At 51.6% G+C, this 22,036-nt stretch overlaps 1 protein-coding gene across 1 annotated transcript in view; it reads right to left on the bottom strand.

Annotated features, from left to right (window-relative positions):
- The window catches only part of ITPR1 (inositol 1,4,5-trisphosphate receptor type 1), a 163,140-nt gene that overhangs the window by 79,730 nt on the left and 61,374 nt on the right, over positions 1-22,036 (bottom strand). Inside the window, exons 17-34 of the mRNA XM_058422258.1 lie at positions 21,466-21,638; positions 21,097-21,216; positions 19,427-19,621; positions 16,791-17,042; positions 12,332-12,473; positions 11,241-11,394; positions 10,319-10,506; positions 8,721-8,859; positions 8,487-8,545; positions 7,950-8,111; positions 7,679-7,849; positions 6,700-6,765; positions 5,850-5,987; positions 4,251-4,376; positions 3,670-3,870; positions 1,860-2,111; positions 1,230-1,355; positions 417-545 (exon numbers count right to left, since the gene is read on the bottom strand). Coding sequence (XP_058278241.1) covers positions 417-545; positions 1,230-1,355; positions 1,860-2,111; positions 3,670-3,870; positions 4,251-4,376; positions 5,850-5,987; positions 6,700-6,765; positions 7,679-7,849; positions 7,950-8,111; positions 8,487-8,545; positions 8,721-8,859; positions 10,319-10,506; positions 11,241-11,394; positions 12,332-12,473; positions 16,791-17,042; positions 19,427-19,621; positions 21,097-21,216; positions 21,466-21,638 — 2,793 coding nt within the window. The remainder of the gene's footprint in view (positions 1-416; positions 546-1,229; positions 1,356-1,859; positions 2,112-3,669; positions 3,871-4,250; positions 4,377-5,849; positions 5,988-6,699; positions 6,766-7,678; positions 7,850-7,949; positions 8,112-8,486; positions 8,546-8,720; positions 8,860-10,318; positions 10,507-11,240; positions 11,395-12,331; positions 12,474-16,790; positions 17,043-19,426; positions 19,622-21,096; positions 21,217-21,465; positions 21,639-22,036) is intronic.

The raw sequence follows: 22,036 nt of genomic DNA, 5'->3' as shown, positions 1-22,036 counted from the left end.
GAGAATCCTTCTGTAGCATATGCTGTCCTTGATCAATCACCCTTGCTCCCTCTGTGATGCCCATGGCAGGGGTTGGATGAGACAGGCTCTAAGGTCCCTTCCTACACAAACCACTCCAGGATTCAGTGACACACAACAACTCTCTACAAAAGACCCTGGTGGCAGCACAGAGCTGAATCCACTGCTGAATTAACGTGACACTTGAGCCTTTCTAGAAGAACATCTGTACTGTGACCTACGTGCTTTTCCCATTTCTACAGCAAAAAGACCAGTCTGGTCACCAAGAACAGTGACGTATTTGCTCCTCAATTACACCACCACTGCTCCTGAGTTCCTTTTGCACTGCTAACTGGCACCCAAGTGGAATGAACACCACTGCCTTGGCAATTCTCCCTGCTGTGTCTGTGTTTGCCCACCTGCAGGGTGGTGCTCTGGTCAGAGAAGGGGGAGCTGAAGAAGGTGGTGACGATGCTCATGACGATCTCGGTCACGTACTTCTCCAGGATGGAGTCCGCGTGCTTCCTGTCGCTGGTGTTGTTGCAGGCCTGCAGCACAAAGCAGAGCAGGGTCAGGGGCAGCTCACCAAGGCAGCTGGGACTGGAACCCCTCATTTCACATCGTCCTGGCCCCAGCAGTTCAGCGACACCGACGGCACCGGGGCTCCGCGCACGCCGGAGCGAAGCCAGCGCTGCTCCCGGTTCGATGTGCTGGCACAGAGCACGGCCCGGGGCAGGGAAAAAACCACAGTGTCCTGGAGGAAAGCAAGGGCAGGATGGGGAGGACTGAGGTGTAATGCTTTCGTACGGGGAAATACTTGGAATCCCAGGCAAAAAGCCATATGGCCAAATAAACAGCAAGCCTGGAAAACAATCTGCCCTGACCCGCCAAAAAACGCTGAGTGCTGCTCAGGAAGGAGCAGCACTCAGTGATCCTGGCCAGAATAAGCAGGCCAGGTGGCAGGACAGAAAAGGCACTGGACAAAGGAGCAGGGTGTGGAGCTTCACCGAGCTTCGGGTTTGGGTTTTTTTTTTAAAGGAAAATATGAATGTGTTCCATGGAATATGACTAATGAAATCCACAGGCATAAGGAAAAGGAGGCACATATTTGCAGGGACAGAGTATTCAGGGTACTTATTGCCTTGATGCACTGGGATGTCTTATCTTTACTGCTCTGGATTAAAGAGGTTTTTAAGCTTTCTGAACTCAGCTCCTTGGTGCAGATACATTACCCGACAGATGTCAACCAGGAAGTTCTCAAACAGCTTCCACATGTGATTACTGGTGTAAATCTCTTTCATTTCTACTTCTGTGTCCACATAGCAGTGATTCAAGAAGTTGATGTATGCTATTTTGACCTAAAAGTAGAGAAAATAATTCATAAATAATAAAAACCTGAACAGTGCCATGAATGGATATAATGTCAGATTAAAACTACTACATTGATCATTTGGAATTCTACTTCTTCCTTTTACTTAAACACTGATGAAATTTAATGCCATGAATAGCAAGACACCATCCAATAAAAAACCACCAGGATTACTGCAGACAAAACGTCAGCACAATAATAATTTCCAGTTCTGCAGAACCATCTGTTCAAGGTTAGCTCTCTGCCTCGAGAACCCTATAAAATAACCAAGTACAGCATCACATCCCCACTCTCAGGGTAAGGAGGAAGTAAAAGGATTTAACTCGACCATCCAGGTTGGCTGGGGGTGCCAGGGAAGGACTCTGGTTTCCCAGCTCGCTGCCCTCCTGCACCAAACCCCTTGGCCAGGCCAGACCCAGCGGTATCAGCCCTCTCTCACCCCAAACCAGCACATTCCAAACACAAACAGCCCAGTTCTCCTGTAAGCCCTCACCTCAGGTATGCAATCCTCGTGGGTCACCACCCTGACTATGTCATCCAGAGGGAGGAGGGAGTTGCACTTGATTTCTGTGTAGACGTTTTTGCCCTCTGTGCACACGGCCAGCAGCTCTACCAGGTGGATGTGGTACATCAGGGGGCTGTTCTCGTCCATCCTGTCCCTCTCCGACCTCATCATCTGCACCAGGGTCTGGAAGGAGGCTCTGTCGTTGTAGAACACCAGCACGTCTTCCCCTGCGTTCACCAGCTGCAGGGCAGGGAGAACATTCCATCAGCAGAGCACAGCCTGGGTCCCCCCACGGCATCCCCCTGGCTGGGGGCTGTCCCAGTGCACGTCCCCACTGCTGCTCCTCAGGGACACAGAGGACATTTCCCCTTTAACTGACCACTTCTGAACCCCTGGAGAAGTTCAAAGCCGCTCCAGCTGCCTGCTTAGCCAGAAGCTGTGCCAAGGAGTTTGTGCCTTTCCATTCCCCGGCTGTCACCCCGGGTGACTCCTGGCGCAGCTGAGGACAGCCCTGTGCTGGTGGAGAGGGGCACAGGGGATGGGAGGACTGCAGGGCTCATCCTTCCGCCCTTCCCAACAAACACCTGCCATTTCCCAAGGCCAGGGAGTGACATGTTACGTCACACACTCAAGATTCCCATCAGCTTCACATTTGACACCCGGCTGGTCACAATTTCGGAGCAGCTGAGACCTCCTGGAACTCCAGGAAGGGAAGGAGACGGAGCAAACCGAGCCCTGGTTTAGGCTGGGCACTGCTGAGCACACACAGGGCTGTCTTCCTGCAGGGTTTGGGAAAAACAGGATAAAATGCAGAAGAAAGTCCCCAGGGCAGCTGCTGATCCCAGGGAAGCCCCTTACTGGGCATCTCACACTCGACTACATGTTGAGAAGCTCGTGGAGCTGGTTTTGAGCTGAACAGCAATATATGAAAGATCTTCTATCCATCTATCAGGACTGATGCTCAAAGCCAGGTCTAACAAATCTGATCCTGGGGCTCCCCCTGCTGAGGAGGCCCAAACATCCCATCAGATGTGCAGGTCTGCCAAACAGATCCCACCCAATATCCCACTCAAAGGCATTCATCCACCCTTCTCTTACATCTCCCTTTTGTCCTGACTCCCTAGTTTCCAGTACCCACACACCTAAAGCCAATCCTCATCTTCTTCCCCTTCAGCACCTGAAGTAAGTACATCTTGCTAAGACTGTTTGCAAGGGCTTGCAGAGACAGGACAAAAGGGGATGGCCTCAAACTGAGAGTAGGTTTAGATGGCAGGAAAATATGGGTGCTGAGGCCCTGGCACAGGGTGCCCAGAGCAGCTGTGGCTGCCCCAGCCCTGGCAGTGCCCAAGGCCAGGCTGGATGGCCTTGGAGAACCCTGGGATAGTGGAAGGTGATTCTTTGGTGCTTCTACGATTTCATAAAAAATTCCCACCAAAATGCTATCACGGTGAAATTCTCCTTCTGCTTTAGAGATCTTGAAATTAAACTACCTCTCTTCAAGCCACGTTTACTAGACAAAGGCACCCTCGCTTCATAACCCCACCTACACGCTGCTGTGTGCAGGCCTGGGAAGTGACTGCCATTAACACAACCCCTCGTTACACCTGTGAGTCAAGAGCTCAGAGAGCTTCTGGTCACAAAAAAAGCCTGAGCTTCCTGGGAGCTGCAATGCTCTTTTTGCATGGTGAGAGCTGTCAGCTTCTTGGCAGTCCCCGAAGCGAGAGGATCAATTTGTCATGTTCACCAACTGCTATGTGCAAACTTCTGTTCAGACCCTGCAAATCTCTGCAGCTCTCACCTCAGCCATTACCATATCTTGGCATTTCTTAATGAATTTCCCCTCTGCCTTGACGATGGTCTGCAGGAACTTGATGTACTGAACGTTCCTGCCGTGAGTCTCGATGCAGTGGACGAAGTGCTGAACCACGCGCTCGTTGATCTCGCTGCAGAGCTGGAAGTTGTTCATGAAAATGTGCTGCATTGTCACAGCTTCCAGGATCTGGAGGAGGGGATGAAAGGGAGCAAAAAAAAAAAATCAGAAAATCAACAACCCACCACATCCCCACTGAGGTCAGGGTAAAGCCAACACTCCTGTGGGCACAGGGCCGAAGGGAACTTTGCTGAGGACCTCAGCTTTCAACACCACCGCTCCTATCTCAGCCTCTTTTTCACTCCACTTTCAGCCTCTTGAACTCTCTACACCGAAACTGCCCTAAACGAACATCTTGCCAACTTTTGAGGCTTTAGAATGAAAACAAAACGTGACCTCTTCAACCAATCTTGCAACAGAACAGCCCCAGAGGTATCACCAAGGACAATCCAGTCCCTTCTCTTGCTAGAACAAAAAAAAAATCAGTCATGGCCTGAGGTTGTTCTTACCCCTGGGTTAAGGAACAGGTTTATGTGCTTGTGCAGCAAGGCCTGGTTCTGTTGGTTCCCAGCACAGAAGTTCTGCAGGAACTCGTGGGCAAGCTTCATTATCTCCTGCATCCTCGTGTCTTCAGCCTGGCGTTGCATGACAAAGGAGAGGGGGTTAAAAGGAATCCAAAGGTTCACCTTGAGGTGAGCACAAGATGAGCCACAGCTCCAGCAAGGGAACTGTCACGTCTCTCACACCCCGAAGGAAAACAAACCTCCACCCAGTTCACAGACGTTCGGGATGAGCCGGGCCAGCTCCACGCTTCCAAAGAGCGTCAAAAATACAGCCCGTAATAGGAATTACAGTAGTTCATTCTCTAAAAGTGCCTATTCCACAGCCAGGCCTGCCAGCAACGTGCTTTAGTCACTTCTTCGCTTCTGAACATCCCGGCCCCTTCGGCCAAACCACACATCATCGCCTCGGGGCTGCCCAGGAAAGCTGCCACGTTCCAGCGCGGCGCATTCCGGCGGGGACGCTCACGGCAAAGCAGGGATGGAAAGTTGCTATGGCACCAGCTCAGCCCGATTTATCTTTACTGGAACCTCCACGCTCCTTGCAGCCTTCCAAGCACCGCTGAGGAACCTGTGCCCTTCCTCTGACGTCAGCGTGGATTCCCAGCCCGCTGCTGGCAGAAGCCGCACTTTGGAAAATTACTGTTTTTATTTTTAAGGAATGTCATGCATTCCCAAGGGTGAAACCCATTCCACACTGCCTGTCCCATGCACATTCACATGTAGGGGTCAGAGAGGAGATGAGAAGGTGCTGAAGGGTGCTTCTGCTGCCGATTCTTCAGCAAAATACGACACAAGGAACCAAGAAAAATAACATCAACCAAAGCTACTGTGTAGAATTACTGGTTCTCAGGAACCTGGTGGGTTTCGAACAGAGGACAGCAGAGTGACCAGGAAAATGTGAAGAGGTGCCCCACCTCAGCACTGATAAATACCTGTCACCTGTGATTAATGAGCAGCCAACGTGATGAGCCCGGGGTGAGCTGTGTCAGCACAGCCTGGTGCTCTGCAGGCTCACAGCACAACCCAGACCCAGCGGGCTCCAACCTGCTCAGCTGGCAAGTGTGAGCACTGAAATGGACAATTAGGAGCAGCAGACCTCACCTGGGGAGCCAGTGGGTATTTATTCACCTCCAAGGGGGAGTTCAGGACTCTGCAGCTAGGGGAGGGTCAGTATCTACTGCTCATGAAACCCCTGGGGCCTCAGGGAGCCTCCATCCCTCATTCCCAGGATGGTGCTCACACAGCTGCCCCACAACGAGGGCCCTGCTTCCATCAACACAGCTCAACCTCAAGGCAGCACCTGCCTCACATGGAAAGCTCAGAGTCGAGCCTTCATTCTGAACTACGACACACGAGTATTTCCTCAGGCAACAGCACCCAGCTGTACACTCAAAGGCTTCCAATGAACAGAGTTTGTGTGAGCGGGGTATTTCACAGACTGTGAGGCTGCACACACCAGCCTCTGTGCATCCTGCCTACGGGGAGGAGGCTCAGGAAGGTTCAGAGGAGGCACAAAAAGCCTGCCAACACGACACAAAGCCCCACCTTCTCGTATGGGATCTGCAGCAGCTCCAGCACCACGGCGTGAGCTCCCATGTTCCTCAGGAGTCGCTGCTGCTGCTTCCTGCTCTTCCTCACCGAGGCGCCCTCCTGCACGCAGAGCTTGCTGAGCCGCAGCAGGATCTGCAGGAGACACTGGCCTTAGAGCCCCAACCCCGGCTTTTCTTCCAGAGAGCGCCAGGTCCCAGGAGCAGCAACAGGGACCAACTCATCTGCACGGAGCAGGGCGGCTCCAGGCAGCCCCTCGTGGCCCAGGCTCCATCCGTGGCATCTGACTAGGGCTGCTGGACTCGGATGATCCTTGCGGGTCCCTTCCACCTCAGGACACTCTACAACTCTGAGATGCTATGCTCCTGCAGAACTCAGCCACGTCCAGTGAACCCAACAGCAAGCTCCACAGCAGAGCCACAGACACACCACCTTTAGCTCGCACCACACCAGCGCCACAGCACGTTCTCCACCTGGTATTTTCTACGTTAAATTTCAACAGCACGGTGCCTCTGAGCGCAAGGTACTCAGGACAGGGCAAATTAAATGGCTTCTTCCCCTCGCTTACTGCCTTTGTAGTCCTTAACAATAAAAATATTGTGTTACCATTGAAACAGCAGCAAAGGGCGCGCTGCTTGCTAACCCGTTCTTAAGGAAAGAATACACACGTCGTGCTTATTCTATCCTGGCTTCTCATTCAGGCTGGGATTTGTTATTACTCAGCAAATAGTTTCCACAATGGCAGAGTGACTCAGACTTTCCTGGGTGCCTCCCTCTGACTGCAGCTCTTCCAGAGCTCTGTTACTCATTTACACTTCCAGTGAACTATCAAGAAGCAAAGTTTTACCTCTTTTACTACCCGGTAGTTGTAGCTGCTAGTACTTTCAGGCTTTTGAGACTTGCTGTGACCTTCCTGAGGATAAAATCAGACAATTTATTAGTAGCTTATACTACTGTCTACATGAAGGCTAAAATTACCGTTCTAGGATAGCGCCCGTTCTCCTCCTGGGAAGGAATGTCATCCTCCAGCTCTCTGACAGCCTCAGAAAAGCACACACAATTATCCTGTCAAGTCACATTGACCTCTAGGACACAAAATAAGGTGAGGGTGGGATGATTTCAGAGGCAGCAACCTCCTGTCCTTTGCCTGTCACATGCTGTCTCTAATCAAGAGATTTAAAAAACCCTTCCTTTCTCTCCCTCTCTATTGCTATTACACTGTCACTGCACAAACACGAAGAGGTTCCTCACAGCAATGTGGACAAGAAAAGCAACAAGTGGATTACTTGTATTTACTTCCAGCAATAAATGCTCCTAAACCAGGGACTGCTTCTTGGATCCCCTCATCCAGTCCTTCCTATTTGATTGCAAATTATACGGAAGCAAAAGATGCTCAGAGAGCTCTAAGCCGGATGTGCACGTTGGGAAAATCCTGTGTTATCAGGCAGAGACAAAGCACAGCTCTCTGCTCTCATTTAAACAAGTGCCGTGACTCAAAATGCACCACCTGAGCAGTTCACAGCCCTTACCTTACTGGAGGTACTTTGGACTGCACAAATCCCGTGCCATCGGTCAGTGCTGAAAGGACACAGCTGGGGAGCCAGGGCAAACCCAAAGCAGCCCTGTCAGACCCTACAGGTGACACCTCAGTGGCTGCTACTGGGCATCACCTGCCTCAAGTTCTCCTCTCACTCCTGCCTCAGCCTGAAAGCAGTAGAGAGAGCCTCACCTAGGCAGTGTGCTGGGAAGATGGGCCTTGTCACAGTCCTGAGAGCAGCTACTCCCTCCAATGCCCACCCAAATCCACGCAAACGCAGCCTAATTACCTCTTTCTTCTTGTGCTCGTTTTCACCTGGCACACTGTCCATGGCCTCATCGGGACCTTGGCCTTTGTACACCCAGAGCTCAGATTTCTCCACTATTGACCTCAGCTGGTCCAAATCTTGCTTGATCTGCTTGTAGTTGTCAACATCCTGGCTGGTAACGAGCAGTTGAACCTTGCAGGGAGGCAAAGCCATCAGTGGCACAAAGGGGGCTGGGTTCAGCTGCCATAAACACGTTCAGATGAGGAATAACCCTCTCCAAACACACACCTACCTGCTTGAAAGCCTGAAGCACTTCTTGTCTCTGGCTGAAGTGCCTGAAGAGCAGCTGCAACGCACCAGACACCAGGGGAGGGTAATCGTGCATGGTTAAATGCAGCAGCACCCGGAGAAAGGTCCTGCCCCCGTGATCATCCAAATCCAGAGGGGTGTTCTCCTCACTGCAAACACAGCACGAGTTAACCAGTTAGACTGAGGGTTCCAGCAGCTCCTAAGTCCTCTTAGCAGAGGCAGAAAACCACTTTGATTTTTCTTACTTTTAAATAAGGAGGAAACAGTACTGAGATCTTATTTCAGCTGAGCTGCACTGATTCTGCACCCTGGCTTTCACCCACAGCACAGTGCCCTTTCCTGCTGATCCTTCTGGCTGAAGAACCCCTGTTCCTGATCTCTGATCCAAATGGACCCTGCCCTGAGCTGCATCAAAGCCATTTTAGGAAAATGAAGCCCAGGGGCTGTTTTCCCAGTCCCCACTCCCTGGAAGTCCTCCAGCCTGGGGACTCCCCCTTGATTAGCACCTGTGAAGAGATACTTTCCTTCCACCAAAGATCCCCTCAGCTTGTTCTTCAATGTGTTCAAAATCCAGGGTCCCTGAAAAAACAAACAAGACAAATACACAAGATCAGAGTGGCAGCAAAGATGTTCTTCCGGCTTAGAAACATTTCAAATATCAAGTGAGGACCTGAAACAATCATCCCATCAGCCCCTTGAAGATTCCAGAGTCTTCCCTAAGGCACACAGCCTCATTCCTTGCCAAATAACCCACCTGGTACATTAGCTGGCATTTCCTGACTACTGCTTCCAGTGGGGGATTCGGACATCTGGGCATTGCTTTCATCAAATTCATGTTTAAATATACAAAGCAGGCAGGAGATCCTGTAGTCCAACCTCACGTTCAGAATAAACTGAGGATCCAGAAGGAGGAAAAGAGTTGAAATAATTTGTGTATTTCCACCACATCTACAACTCACACCAAGCAGAGCTACCAACGTGCAGCATCAACTGAGCAGAGACGTGGATTTAACCTGGAAAAGTTACCCAGGGTGGGGAGAGCCTGGCACAGGGTGCCCAGAGCAGCTGTGGCTGCCCCTGGATCCCTGGCAGTGCCCAAGGCCAGGCTGGAGGGAGCTTGGAGCAGCCTGGGACAGTGGAAGGTGTCCCTGCCCTGGCAGGGGGTGGAACTGGATGAGCTTCAAGGTCCTTTTTCAACCCAAGCCATTCTGGGATTCCATCTTGCTAAGATATGCAAATGTTGCCTTACAAATCCCCAGAATTCAGCAATATTTTCCAAGGATTTCAACGAGCGTGACACACACACATAATAAATACTGATGAGTAAAGCATTTCTGGCAGAGTTTTGGCGCCTCGCTCCTGTTTGATGCTGGCATCCTCCCGCCATCCCCCAGGAAAGGAAAGCAGCGTTTCCATCTCCATCCTGAACACGTGCTGCTGGGACACAGGAGCAGGACACGAGCTGCCAGGAGCCACCACTTCAGCTGGGCTGGACCAGCTGGTGCCAGAGAAACCTCCAGCCTAGCAGAGACCACCTTCCCCATGGTCTTCCTCTCGAGGAAGGAGCTTCCAAGCCAAGAACACTGGGAGCTCTTGCAGCCTTCGGGGAAAATGCTTAACGCCAGTTTGAATGGCCCCTGGTAACGGGAATACTGGCACACAAACATCCCCCTGCACATGCCAGGCCACGAGAGCAGCTCTGCCTGGAGCTAAAATTAGCAAAATGGTGCAAGGAAGGTATGGAGCCTCCCCTGTGCTGCATCTGCTGCTGAGGGAAGGGCGCAGCCTCCCACGGGGAAGGAACGCTGCGGCTCTCCTGCGGCTCTCCTGCCTTCACCCACCAGGCTCTGGCAGCATCCTGACCCCTCGGGACCTCAGATGAAGTTGCTGAGCACAAAAAGGACTCCTACACTCAGAGAGGGAAGATGCACTTCGGTGCAGTAATTCCGAGTCAGTAACGAGGGAAAACGCGTGCGTCCCAAAGAGTTTGGGGTGAGCAAGTGAGAAAATCAGAGATGAGAGAGAGAGAGGCTGGCTGTGCATGCTGAAAATGCACGGCAGGCTGATGGCTCTTGAGATCTCCCCATTCCTCAGGGCACTTCAGACAGCCCTGCAGACCCAGAGAAACTGGGAAGACAACAGGGTGGAAAACGACAGCTCTGCCTCAAGTCAGATACTCACAAACCGCTGCTAAAACCACAAATGCCTCCTGCAAACTCTCCTCTAATAAACTCTTTCAGTAATGGCACAACGCTGTCACAAACAAGTCTTTGAGAGTCAGAAACACACTGAAGAGGCAGCAGGACACAATCAGTGCTGGAGGACAGCCCGAGAAGCTGCACCAGCTGGTACCTGGAGTATCTCGATGATCTTGAGCTTGGTGTCCATGACCAGGATGTCCTCCTTCTCCGGCTCGCTCTGCTTGACATTCCCCTCGGGGGCAGCTGCCAGAGGAGTCATGGGCAGGAAGCCCCCGCCCCTGAGCACCACCTGGGTCATCAGCTCCCCCACGCCGTGGATTGACCTCATCACATTGCTCCCTTCAGAGAGGAAACAGCCAGGGTTAGCGGGGTGGAATGGGACTGCACTGACGGGGCCAGCACCGGCCACATCCCACAAGGAGGAATTGTCTCCACATTACACATCCACATCCTGGGGCCAGGGAGAGCCAACAGAAGCACCTGGAGAAATCCCCTGCCCTCTCCCTTCTCAGGCACTGCTCAGCTTTACAACCAAGCCATGGACAGAAAGGAGATTTCCTCCCAGGGAGGGAGAGCATTGTCCTGCTCTGCACCGGGGCAGCCTCACCTCCACTCCTGGAGGCAGTTTTGGGGGCCAAAATGTAAGATTTACAGATGTTAGAGAGTGCCCAAGGAGGGTACAAAGATGGGGAAGGGTCTAGAGGAGAGGTGCTGTGAGGAGCAGTTGAAATCACTTGGTCTGTTGAGATGGGCTCAGACCTCGCTGGGGGCTGCAGCTCCCATCTCTGCCTTGTGACAGGGACAGCACCCAGGGAGCGGCTGGAGCTGTGCCAGGGCAGGTTTGGGTTCGATTTTGGGAAAGGTTCTTCTCCCAGGGGAGCTTGGACAGCGCTGCCAGGGGTGCCCAGGGTGGGATTTGGGGTGTCTGTGCAGGGCCAGGGTTGGAGTGGATGATCCTGTGGGTCCCTTCCAGCTCAGGATGTTGTGTGACTTCATGGTTTCACCCCACAGTGACGTTCTGAGATGAACCAGAGCCACCCCAGAGTTTCCTGCCCTACACTTTCCAGCCTTACCTTTACTTTCCTCGCCTTTTGCCATCTTGGTAATAGGGAAGATGGTAGTGATGTGCACACAGTCTAATATAGCAAGGAGGATTTTGGTTAGTCTGAGGAGGTCACAGAAGTTGTAGAAACCAAAATATATCAGATTTCTGGCTAAGTTAACAACCTACCAAAATAACAATAAAAAGCCTGATTAATACTAAACATTTTGCTATCACAGTCGTCTTAACACAGTGACAAGATCAAGAACCTGGCTGAGGGTCAGATTTTATCATAACATCTCGGAATTCTGCAAGCCTGCCTGGTTCCACATCACATCAGAAAGTTTTCTACTTGCAATGCTTGCAGTTAATGTCTGTGCCTGTAACTGATACTCTGCAGCTACAAAATCAGACTGTACTTGTCTGATTATAAAACAGGGCAAGGCTAGAGGGAAGGTACAGAGAATTTTTATCATTGTCTTATGACAAAGGTATCACACCCATAAAGCTGAGCTCTGCAACTCCCAAGTTATAAAGTTTCCCCACAAGTCCACCCCATGAAGATCCACATAAAAATATCACATACTGGGCAAGTATTTAATCTAGCCCCATTCTCAGAAGTGTATTACATCAGCTGTATTTTTTTTAAAGAATATCACAGCTCTTCCTAAATAAACGGTTATTTGCTGCAGGGATTTGCTACATTTTATTTGCACAGGCTGTTTTAACAGGTCAGTAAGTCGCAGGACACTTTTTCTCTTGGTGAACATCCCTACAAAGCTCTGGAGACTCTCTGTGCGTGCAGACAGTGTTTGAGTTTTGAGACATTTATTCCAGTAAAGCCTGGCTTTGCACTAACACTGAGAGCACGGAGAGTAAACAAGGCTGCTGCAAGCCTCAGACATAAACCCACATTCATTAATCGTGTTTCAAGAAGCACCATTGCAAACACACAAACTTCAGTGGGGCTGCTTGCACCAGGAGAAAGGAGCCAGCTGAGGCTCAGCACTAATTACACTCACTGATTACTTGCCAAACTACCTGGTGCTGGAAAAAAACAACATTCCACACAAAAAAACCCAAACCCAAACAAATAGGATAAAATCAGAACTGGATAGGTACCTCAAAAGTGAGCTTATTTTTCTCTTTATCAGAGAAAGGGAACCTCTGACACACCACATCTCTTAAATATTCCTCTACAAATTCCATTGTTTGTGCAAATCTCTCCTTAATTTCATCTTTGGAAGTTCCACTGCTATCATAGCTGAAGAGGGGAAAAAAAAAGAACAAAACAAAAAAGAAAACAAAACAAAACTTAGCATGCAAATACACAGAGCTCCTTCCCCACCCCCAGCACAATTTTTCATTGATTTGTCAAAATCCAAGAAAAGCTAAAGACTGGTAAATAATTTATCCAAACGAGGGAGTCAGGACACTGACAGCAGAATTTCCTGGCTTTTGTTAGTTTATCCCATATGCTCATTAGGTACTATTTTAAAACGTCTGAGGAAAACAAAAAAAAAAAGATAATTTTGTCCCAAACACCAGAAAAAGCAACTCTCATTTTTTGAGTGGAAACAATGACAAGTGATGTGCAGCATGAGGAGAACGGGGTGGCCAAGAGAGGCTGAGTGGGGATGGTATTTTTCCTCCGAATAAAACCAATATATATGCAAAGCAGATATTAATTTTTAATATAAATTCTAGGGTTTTTTTCTTCAGTATGTTCAGAGTGACTTTGAGAAGGACAATCCCACCACCTCCCACAAAATACTCTTGCTTCCTGTTTGATCACTTATCATTGGTGAGCCTCTGCCAGAGCTAAAACCACTTGGTTTTATATTTAGGCCTTTAAATTTGATTTATTATCTACTGCAACTCTCTCAGCAGAGAAAACCAGGCTGGCAAGGAGGGAAAATACAAGAAACCACTGAACACCCTTATTAACATTGACAAGACTTAAATTCCTAACACATAACATTAATTTCAGGTGTTCATTTTCTCCAACCGAAAAAAAATGATCTCTGAACAGCTGAGTACTATAAATTTGGAATTATTAATTATAGAGTTAATTCAAGTGGTCAAGAAACCATGTGCCTGCTCCAGCTGTGGTTTTGTGTAGGTTTTTGAGCACTGTGCCAGAGGATTTTCCACTGGAAGTTCAGGAATTTGTCCTTGCTTGAGCATCTTCCCCCTTGCTTCTGCCGGCGGCAGCGAGCTCCCAAAGGGACAATCTGTCCTGAGGGGACCACACTCAGAGGAAACGGCCTCAAACTGGGCAGGTTTAGAGGGATTTTAGTGAAAATATCTTTACTGGAAGAGCGGTGAAGCCCTGGAACAGGGGGCCCAGGGCAGCGGTGGAAGCACCATCAGGGATGGCTCCCAAGAGCTCCAAAGGTGTGTGGGTGCGGCACTTGGGGACACGGCTCAGTGGTCATCGTTGAGCTTGAAGGGCTTTTCCAAGCTTAGCAATTCTGTGGTTCTCCTCCAACCAAAGGAGGCAGGAGGAGAGATGAACCCTCTCTCTCCTCCGCCCGGGTCACTCCATGGCCACGCTGCCCGGACACGCTGCGACCACCGAGCTCACCCCACACACAGGGAGCTCCTTTCACTCCCAGCAACGCGTTTTGGGGCGCTTGATTTATTTACAAACAGCAGCTGTATCAACAGTGCACGACTCCAGGACTGCTGCTGCCTCCAAACCCCACAGCTGCTGCACCTTTCAAAAGAAAGGTGGTGTAAAATCACGGCTCAGTCCTGCTACTCCAGCTAAGCACAGCTGGCCCGGCAGGAATCCCTGAGAATCAGCCTGCACACCCCCTGGGAAGCAAGAGGAGGGACTGGCACCCGTGAGAAGCATCTTGCACCCAGCAGCCAAGAATGCAAACCTCTTCAGAGAAGGTCTTTGGTGAGCGCGCACTCTAGCAGCTACCGACCTCCAAACCGGGCAGCAACGGGCTACTAACTGATTAGAATTAGCACAAGACTTTGAGAAAAGCCTTATAAATGTGAGAGGAGGAGGAGGGGGCAGCAAGGAGAGAGGGGGGCAGCAAGGAGAGAGAGGGGGGCAGCAAGGAGAGAGAGGGGGGCAGCAAGGAGAGAGAGGGGGGCAGCAAGGAGAGAGAGGGGGGCAGCAAGGAGAGAGAGGGGGGCAGCAAGGAGAGAGAGGGGGGCAGCAAGGAGAGAGAGGGGGGCAGCAAGGAGAGAGAGGGGGCGAGCGGCAAGGAGGAGAGGGGGCGAGCGGCAAGGAGGAGAGGGGGCGAGCGGCAAGGAGGAGAGGGGGCGAGCGGCAAGGAGGAGAGGGGGCGAGCGGCAAGGAGGAGAGGGGGCGAGCGGCAAGGAGGAGAGGGGGCGAGCGGCAAGGAGGAGAGGGGGCGAGCGGCAAGGAGGAGAGGGGGCGAGCGGCAAGGAGGAGAGGGGGCGAGCGGCAAGGAGGAGAGGGGGCGAGCACCAAGGAGGAGAGGGGGCGAGCACCAAGGAGAGAGAGGGGGGCGAGCACCAAGGAGGAGAGGGGGCGAGCACCAAGGAGGAGAGGGGGCGAGCACCAAGGAGGAGAGGGGGCGAGCACCAAGGAGGAGAGGGGGCGAGCACCAAGGAGGAGAGGGGGCGAGCACCAAGGAGGAGAGGGGGCGAGCACCAAGGAGGAGAGGGGGCGAGCACCAAGGAGGAGAGGGGGCGAGCACCAAGGAGGAGAGGGGGCGAGCACCAAGGAGGAGAGGGGGCGAGCGGCAAGGAGGAGAGGGGGCGAGCGGCAAGGAGGAGAGGGGGCGAGCACCAAGGAGGAGAGGGGGCGAGCACCAAGGAGGAGAGGGGGCGAGCACCAAGGAGGAGAGGGGGCGAGCACCAAGGAGGAGAGGGGGCGAGCACCAAGGAGGAGAGGGGGCGAGCACCAAGGAGGAGAGGGGGCGAGCACCAAGGAGGAGAGGGGGCGAGCACCAAGGAGGAGAGGGGGCGAGCACCAAGGAGGAGAGGGGGCGAGCACCAAGGAGGAGAGGGGGCGAGCACCAAGGAGGAGAGGGGGCGAGCACCAAGGAGGAGAGGGGGCGAGCACCAAGGAGGAGAGGGGGCGAGCACCAAGGAGGAGAGGGGGCGAGCACCAAGGAGGAGAGGGGGCGAGCACCAAGGAGGAGAGGGGGCGAGCACCAAGGAGGAGAGGGGGCGAGCACCAAGGAGGAGAGGGGGCGAGCACCAAGGAGGAGAGGGGGGCGAGCACCAAGGAGGAGAGGGGGCGAGCACCAAGGAGGAGAGGGGGCGAGCACCAAGGAGGAGAGGGGGCGAGCACCAAGGAGGAGAGGGGGCGAGCACCAAGGAGGAGAGGGGGCGAGCACCAAGGAGGAGAGGGGGCGAGCACCAAGGAGGAGAGGGGGCGAGCACCAAGGAGGAGAGGGGGCGAGCACCAAGGAGGAGAGGGGGCGAGCACCAAGGAGGAGAGGGGGCGAGCACCAAGGAGGAGAGGGGGCGAGCACCAAGGAGGAGAGGGGGCGAGCACCAAGGAGGAGAGGGGGCGAGCACCAAGGAGGAGAGGGGGCGAGCACCAAGGAGGAGAGGGGGCGAGCACCAAGGAGGAGAGGGGGCGAGCACCAAGGAGGAGAGGGGGCGAGCACCAAGGAGGAGAGGGGGCGAGCACCAAGGAGGAGAGGGGGCGAGCACCAAGGAGGAGAGGGGGCGAGCACCAAGGAGGAGAGGGGGCGAGCACCAAGGAGGAGAGGGGGCGAGCACCAAGGAGGAGAGGGGGCGAGCACCAAGGAGGAGAGGGGGCGAGCACCAAGGAGGAGAGGGGGCGAGCACCAAGGAGGAGAGGGGGCGAGCACCAAGGAGGAGAGGGGGCGAGCACCAAGGAGGAGAGGGGGCGAGCACCAAGGAGGAGAGGGGGCGAGCACCAAGGAGGAGAGGGGGCGAGCACCAAGGAGGAGAGGGGGCGAGCACCAAGGAGGAGAGGGGGCGAGCACCAAGGAGGAGAGGGGGCGAGCACCAAGGAGGAGAGGGGGCGAGCACCAAGGAGGAGAGGGGGCGAGCACCAAGGAGGAGAGGGGGCGAGCACCAAGGAGGAGAGGGGGCGAGCACCAAGGAGGAGAGGGGGCGAGCACCAAGGAGGAGAGGGGGCGAGCACCAAGGAGGAGAGGGGGCGAGCACCAAGGAGGAGAGGGGGCGAGCACCAAGGAGGAGAGGGGGCGAGCACCAAGGAGGAGAGGGGGCGAGCACCAAGGAGGAGAGGGGGCGAGCACCAAGGAGGAGAGGGGGCGAGCACCAAGGAGGAGAGGGGGCGAGCACCAAGGAGGAGAGGGGGCGAGCACCAAGGAGGAGAGGGGGCGAGCACCAAGGAGGAGAGGGGGCGAGCACCAAGGAGGAGAGGGGGCGAGCACCAAGGAGGAGAGGGGGCGAGCACCAAGGAGGAGAGGGGGCGAGCACCAAGGAGGAGAGGGGGCGAGCACCAAGGAGGAGAGGGGGCGAGCACCAAGGAGGAGAGGGGGCGAGCACCAAGGAGGAAGGAGGCAGATCGGCTCATGAAGCACGAAGGAGAGGCGCGTTGCCCGTCTCTGCCCGCAGCAGCGCCCGCCTCCCTCCCTCGGATCGCACTCACTCGTCGATGGCGATCTCGGAGGGGATCTCGGACCAGAGGCGGGCGTATTTGACGGGGGTCACCTGCTCCTGGGGGTCCCTGTCCACGTGCATGTGCAGCATGAGGCGGCAGAAGGAGGCGCGCAGGTCGTAGGGCAGGTTCTCGTCGGCCATGCAGCGCAGGATCAGGTCCACGTCCAGCTGCCCCGAGATCTCGTTGATGGCCAAATACTGGCGGTCAAGGCACATTCGGGCAAAGAGGTTCAGCTGGTATCTTCGGGGGGGAAAAGGGAAAGGAAGGTGAAAATTATAAAAGAGAAGAAGAACATGGTATGCTTTAATTTATATCTACTCGAGGCTTATGATTTTGTTGCCTGTGTAAAGTATATAAAGTATATATATACACAATGTATTTTACACATCAGTTACAAAGTAAATATAAATAAAGTATACTTTATGCACATAAATATATATATAAAGCAAAGAGGTTCATCTGGTATCTTTGGGGGAAAAAGGAAAGGAAGATGAAAATTATAAATAAAAGAAGAAAATTATATGCTTTAATTTATATAGACTTGAAGTTGATGATTTAATTTCCTGTGTATATATAAATACATATAGACAATGTACTTTATGTATTAGACACAAAGCATATAGAAATACATATAAAGTATACTTTATATGCGTAAAAATATATATATAAAGCAAAGAGGTTCAGCTGCTATCTTCAGGGAGAAAAAGGAAAAAATAAGAAAATGATAAGTTTTGATTTATATAGACTTGAATATGATTTGATTTCCTGCGTACTGTAAAGTATATATAAATATATATAGATAATTTACTTCACACAAGAGATACAAAGCATATATAAATACATATAACATATACTTTATATATATTAAATATATAAAGAGTATATATAAAGCATAAATACAAAGCATTAATATATATAAAGCATATAGAAAGCCTATATATATTAAAAAAGTATACTATGAAGTATACTGATATATTCTCATGTATTACTAGAAATAATATTATATTGCATAGTAATACAGCTCTGTCCTTACTGTGGAAAGAATAAAGCACTCATCAAACACGAGCAAACAGGGGAACAACAGAGTAAGTTAAACAGCATAGAATAAACAATGTAGAATCTCTCATTAAATATCATAAAATCACTGATGGTTTGGGTTGGAAGGCACTTTAAAGATGCCACTGTCCCAGGCTGCTCCAAGCCCCAATGTCCAAGCTGGCCTTGGGCACTGCCAGGGATTCAGGACCTCTCCTCCCTGACAGGAAATAATACATAATATTTTTTATGAAAGCTCCAGCAGAACGCAAACAACACTTAAGGCAACTCAGCCTAAACACTGCGTAGGGCCAAACGCTCCTTACAGGTGCTGAAGCCACTTTTTCCCTGAGGCAACAGCACAGAAGGGTGCAGTCATCAAAAATCAGGAACCTGATGGAACAGCTACGGAGCTCTGCTCCCCCCAGTGAGAGAAGTGGCAGAGAAAAACTGAACTTCAGCCCTAAGCTTTTCAGCCCATGAACTGACCACTGGCCCCTCACTTCTCCCCACCAGCAGGCTGATAATTCACCTCTGGCCATAAAGCACATGCCCAACACCCAGCAGTGCTCACAGGCTGCTGCCCAGCACTGCCAAGAGTGGGGCTTCCTAAAGAAAAGAAGGTTTAATTGAAAGCAGCTTCCTTCCACTTTTAGTACTCCTCATGGAATTTAACCAAACCATATCCTAAGCCCTTCTTTTAAGCAGGTTTATGAGAAACAATGTAGACTAAAAAATAGTTAACACTACCATTGTTACACCAATACATATACACACACCCAAATCTATCAATTCTATTTAAAACCAAGCAAAATACCTACTTTGAAAGCAACTATGTTTTAAAAAAACTTTTATGTAAGAGGTCTCCTTTGGAGCTCCAACAGGCTCAAATAAAACCAGGTATTAGGAATTCTCCTGCAAGAATTATTTCAATGGAAGAGACTACCCAAACCAAAATGGTTATTAAAACAAATAATCTAGCTGTGCTTTCTGCACTGCCACAACCGAGTCTGTCAAACGACTCTCAGGGGTTTATGACCCAGACACAGGAATTTGGTCTGGGCTGAAACCTGACCTTACACTACGCCAAGAACTCGGTGTCTTGTCAAGTCATCTGGAAACCTCCCAGCCCTGCACACCCTCCACACCCAGCCCGGGGCACAACCTCACATCTGGGCTGCTGGAACGCACGGCCACCAAAGGCTTGGAGAGAAAGCAGGAGGCACAGAGATCAGCAGTGACTTCTGGCAAACCAGAAGCAAAGCCATCGACACACCCAAATCCTGCAATCCCAAAGTGCCCCCAGAACACAGGGAACCCAGCGCTCACCTGCAGGGGCTCTTCCAACGCCCACCAGCAGGGAACCAAGCACACAGTGCTCGGGAAATTCAACACACCCAAAGCCTGAACCATTTTTTGAAAAAATCAGTTTAAAGCGGTTCATGTCAATACCCGTACTCCTCGCCACTTTGTGCTTTCAGCTCTCACTTCTGAGACTTCCCCCTCCCTCCCTGAAGGTGTTCTGTGCATGATCCAGGAGCTCTGCTCCCCAGGGACAGCCCCGCTGGGCTCTGCTGTGAGGTGTTCACCTGTAGTAGCTGAGCACGTCCCGATCCTCCTTCTGCCCCTCCTTGGCGTCCTGCGCCAGCTCCCGGATGCTCTTGCTGCGGATCTCCTTGCTGCTGTCCCTCCAGAACAGCCACACTTCCTCCTCGTCCTCGCCAACTTCCAGGGCGTTTTCTCCGCTTGACACCTCCTCAAACTCAAACCGTGAGAGCACCAGCCTGCCAGGAGATGGGGAGGTTACGTTCCAGGCCCACAGACATCCTGCACATTTCTTTTCAGACACTTGCTGAAATGTACCTTACCCTCTCAGAAGCAATATTTTACTACACCAAATCTTTGGAGTGTGCTATTAAAAGCATCAGATTATAAGCTTTCCATCCAACCTTAAAAAGATGAACATTTCAGCTCCTCTCAAGTGAAAAAGATGAAGAAACAAGGAAGTTAAAGACACATAATGGACTTTCAAAACCTTCTTTGCAGGAGAAAAAGATTCAAAGATAATTTAACAGACCAGGAAAAGATATGGGAAAGAAAAAATTGGTTCATTCTGTATCCCATAAATGCCAAATGGATCAGAACTTCTTTCTGTTTAGGTGATGAAGTAACTAGAAATGTATCGGTATACATATATTTAGTATCTGCTAAATACATATATTTAGTATCTGCTGATACTAAAAAGGCTTCCAGCAAAGAAAAGATCAACATCTGAAAAAACCCCCAAATTAAATACTCAAGGACAAGTAAGAGGTGTACCAATGTGAAGTGCTCGTGGAAATAAATACAGCCTTTATGATTTCATGACAAGAATTAAACGTGCAAGCATACTCTCGGCCATTTGTGTTTTAAATACTACCTGCTTCCCTTCTGCAGTGTTTTGATAACGGTTATCTGTTCCCTAATATATATATATATTGAATAAAGCCATTTTTCTCAAAGACACGCAGGATCTGGTGCCTGCTGTGAGGCTCAGCAATGGCAGAGGAGAGCTGGAGACCCAAAGCCCAGCTCAGCGGGAGGAAAGGTGAGCAGAGCTGGGGGAGGATCAGAGCAGGAGACCCAAAGCCCAGCTCAGCGGGAGGAAAGGTGAGCAGAGCTGGGGGAGGATCAGAGCAGGAGACCCAAAGCCCAGCTCAGCGGGAGGAAAGGTGAGCAGAGCTGGGGGAGGATCAGAGCTGGGGGAGGATCAGAGCAGGAGACCCAAAGCCCAGCTCAGCGGGAGGAAAGGTGAGCAGAGCTGGGGGAGGATCAGAGCTGGAGACCCAAAGCCCAGCTCAGCGGGAGGAAAGGTGAGCAGAGCTGGGGGAGGATCAGAGCTGGAGACCCAAAGCCCAGCTCAGCGGGAGGAAAGGTGAGCAGAGCTGGGGGAGGATCAGAGCTGGAGACCCAAAGCCCAGCTCAGTGGGAGGAAAGGTGAGCAGAGCTGGAGCAGCTGAGCTCCCCCAGAGCTGGGGGAGGATCAGAGCAGGAGCCTGCACACCTCCCCACAAGCTCTCAGTGCTCTGGATCAAACGGGACGGATCTGACAGGTTTCTGCCTGCAGGGCTGAGGATGCACCTGGCAGACACCTGCTGTTCCCAGCCCCCATTCCCTGTGTTTGAACAGGACCTCACACAATTCCCTGCTTCCCTGGGACGTGCCAACACCTTCCTCCTGCTTCACGCCAGGAGATCCATCTCGAAAGGCACGAACTTACTTGGTTTCAATGAGAATGTCTGCATTGGCTGGGTTCAGCACGGCTTTACAAATCAGCTCCTGTGTCACGGGAATAGACTTGTTCATGGAAACGCACAGATCCGAGAGGTAATCCAAAAACCTGGTGGGAAGCACGAGCCAAAAGGGTATCAATCACTGCTGAGATCTGGACCGAAGCAACCCACATTGCAGGAAGCAAACGTTCAGAACTCCACTCCAAGAGCGCAGAGCAGGACTTGCTGCCCGAGGGGACGGCAGGGCGAGTGCCAGAACTGGTGAACTGGCTGTGCTTCCTCCTGAGCAAGCTGGCAGGTGCAGACTTTCCCCAGAAGGAGGAGGCTAATCACACATTCAAAAATGCAGCTCTCACCTGGGCTCCCTGTTCTTCCTCACGAGACTGACGAAGGTGTCGATCTCGGCAGCTGTGATGTGCTTCTCCAGGAGCTTGCGGTTGTTATGGAGCAGGGCTGTGATGGTGTCCTCGGCCAAGACGTCGTAGCCAATCTGCTTCTGCATGAAGCCAAACTGCTTGGCAATGTACTCCTTCAAAACACACAGGCAAGGAGGGAGGGGGTGCAATTAACCCTCAGAATTTGAAATGGTAACAGAGAGCAGGTGGATGTTTGTCAATACCAACATCCCAAGGAGCAAACCGCATTAGATCCAAATTGTTTGTGTGAAGGAAAGCAAACAGCGACAGGCAACCCTAACAGCTCCATCCCTCCCCTCTCTCCTGGGCTAGAAACCAGCAAGGCATTTAGACTTATCTGACAGGGCCCTGTTTTTAATACACTAAAGAAAAGCTGAACAGCCTTAATTTACAGGGCAACTTTCGATGGAGCCTATGGTCAGCAACAGTGAACAGAGCCTTGTAATTCACCTGTGTGGGGCAGCTGGAAATTCTGTTGTTTTCTTAAAGCCCACTTAGAACCAGCGCTAAT

The sequence above is a fragment of the Hirundo rustica genome, chromosome 12, assembly GCF_015227805.2.
Source record: "Hirundo rustica isolate bHirRus1 chromosome 12, bHirRus1.pri.v3, whole genome shotgun sequence".
NCBI classification, from domain to species: domain Eukaryota; kingdom Metazoa; phylum Chordata; class Aves; order Passeriformes; family Hirundinidae; genus Hirundo; species Hirundo rustica.
This window is presented reverse-complemented; position numbering and strand designations above follow the sequence as displayed.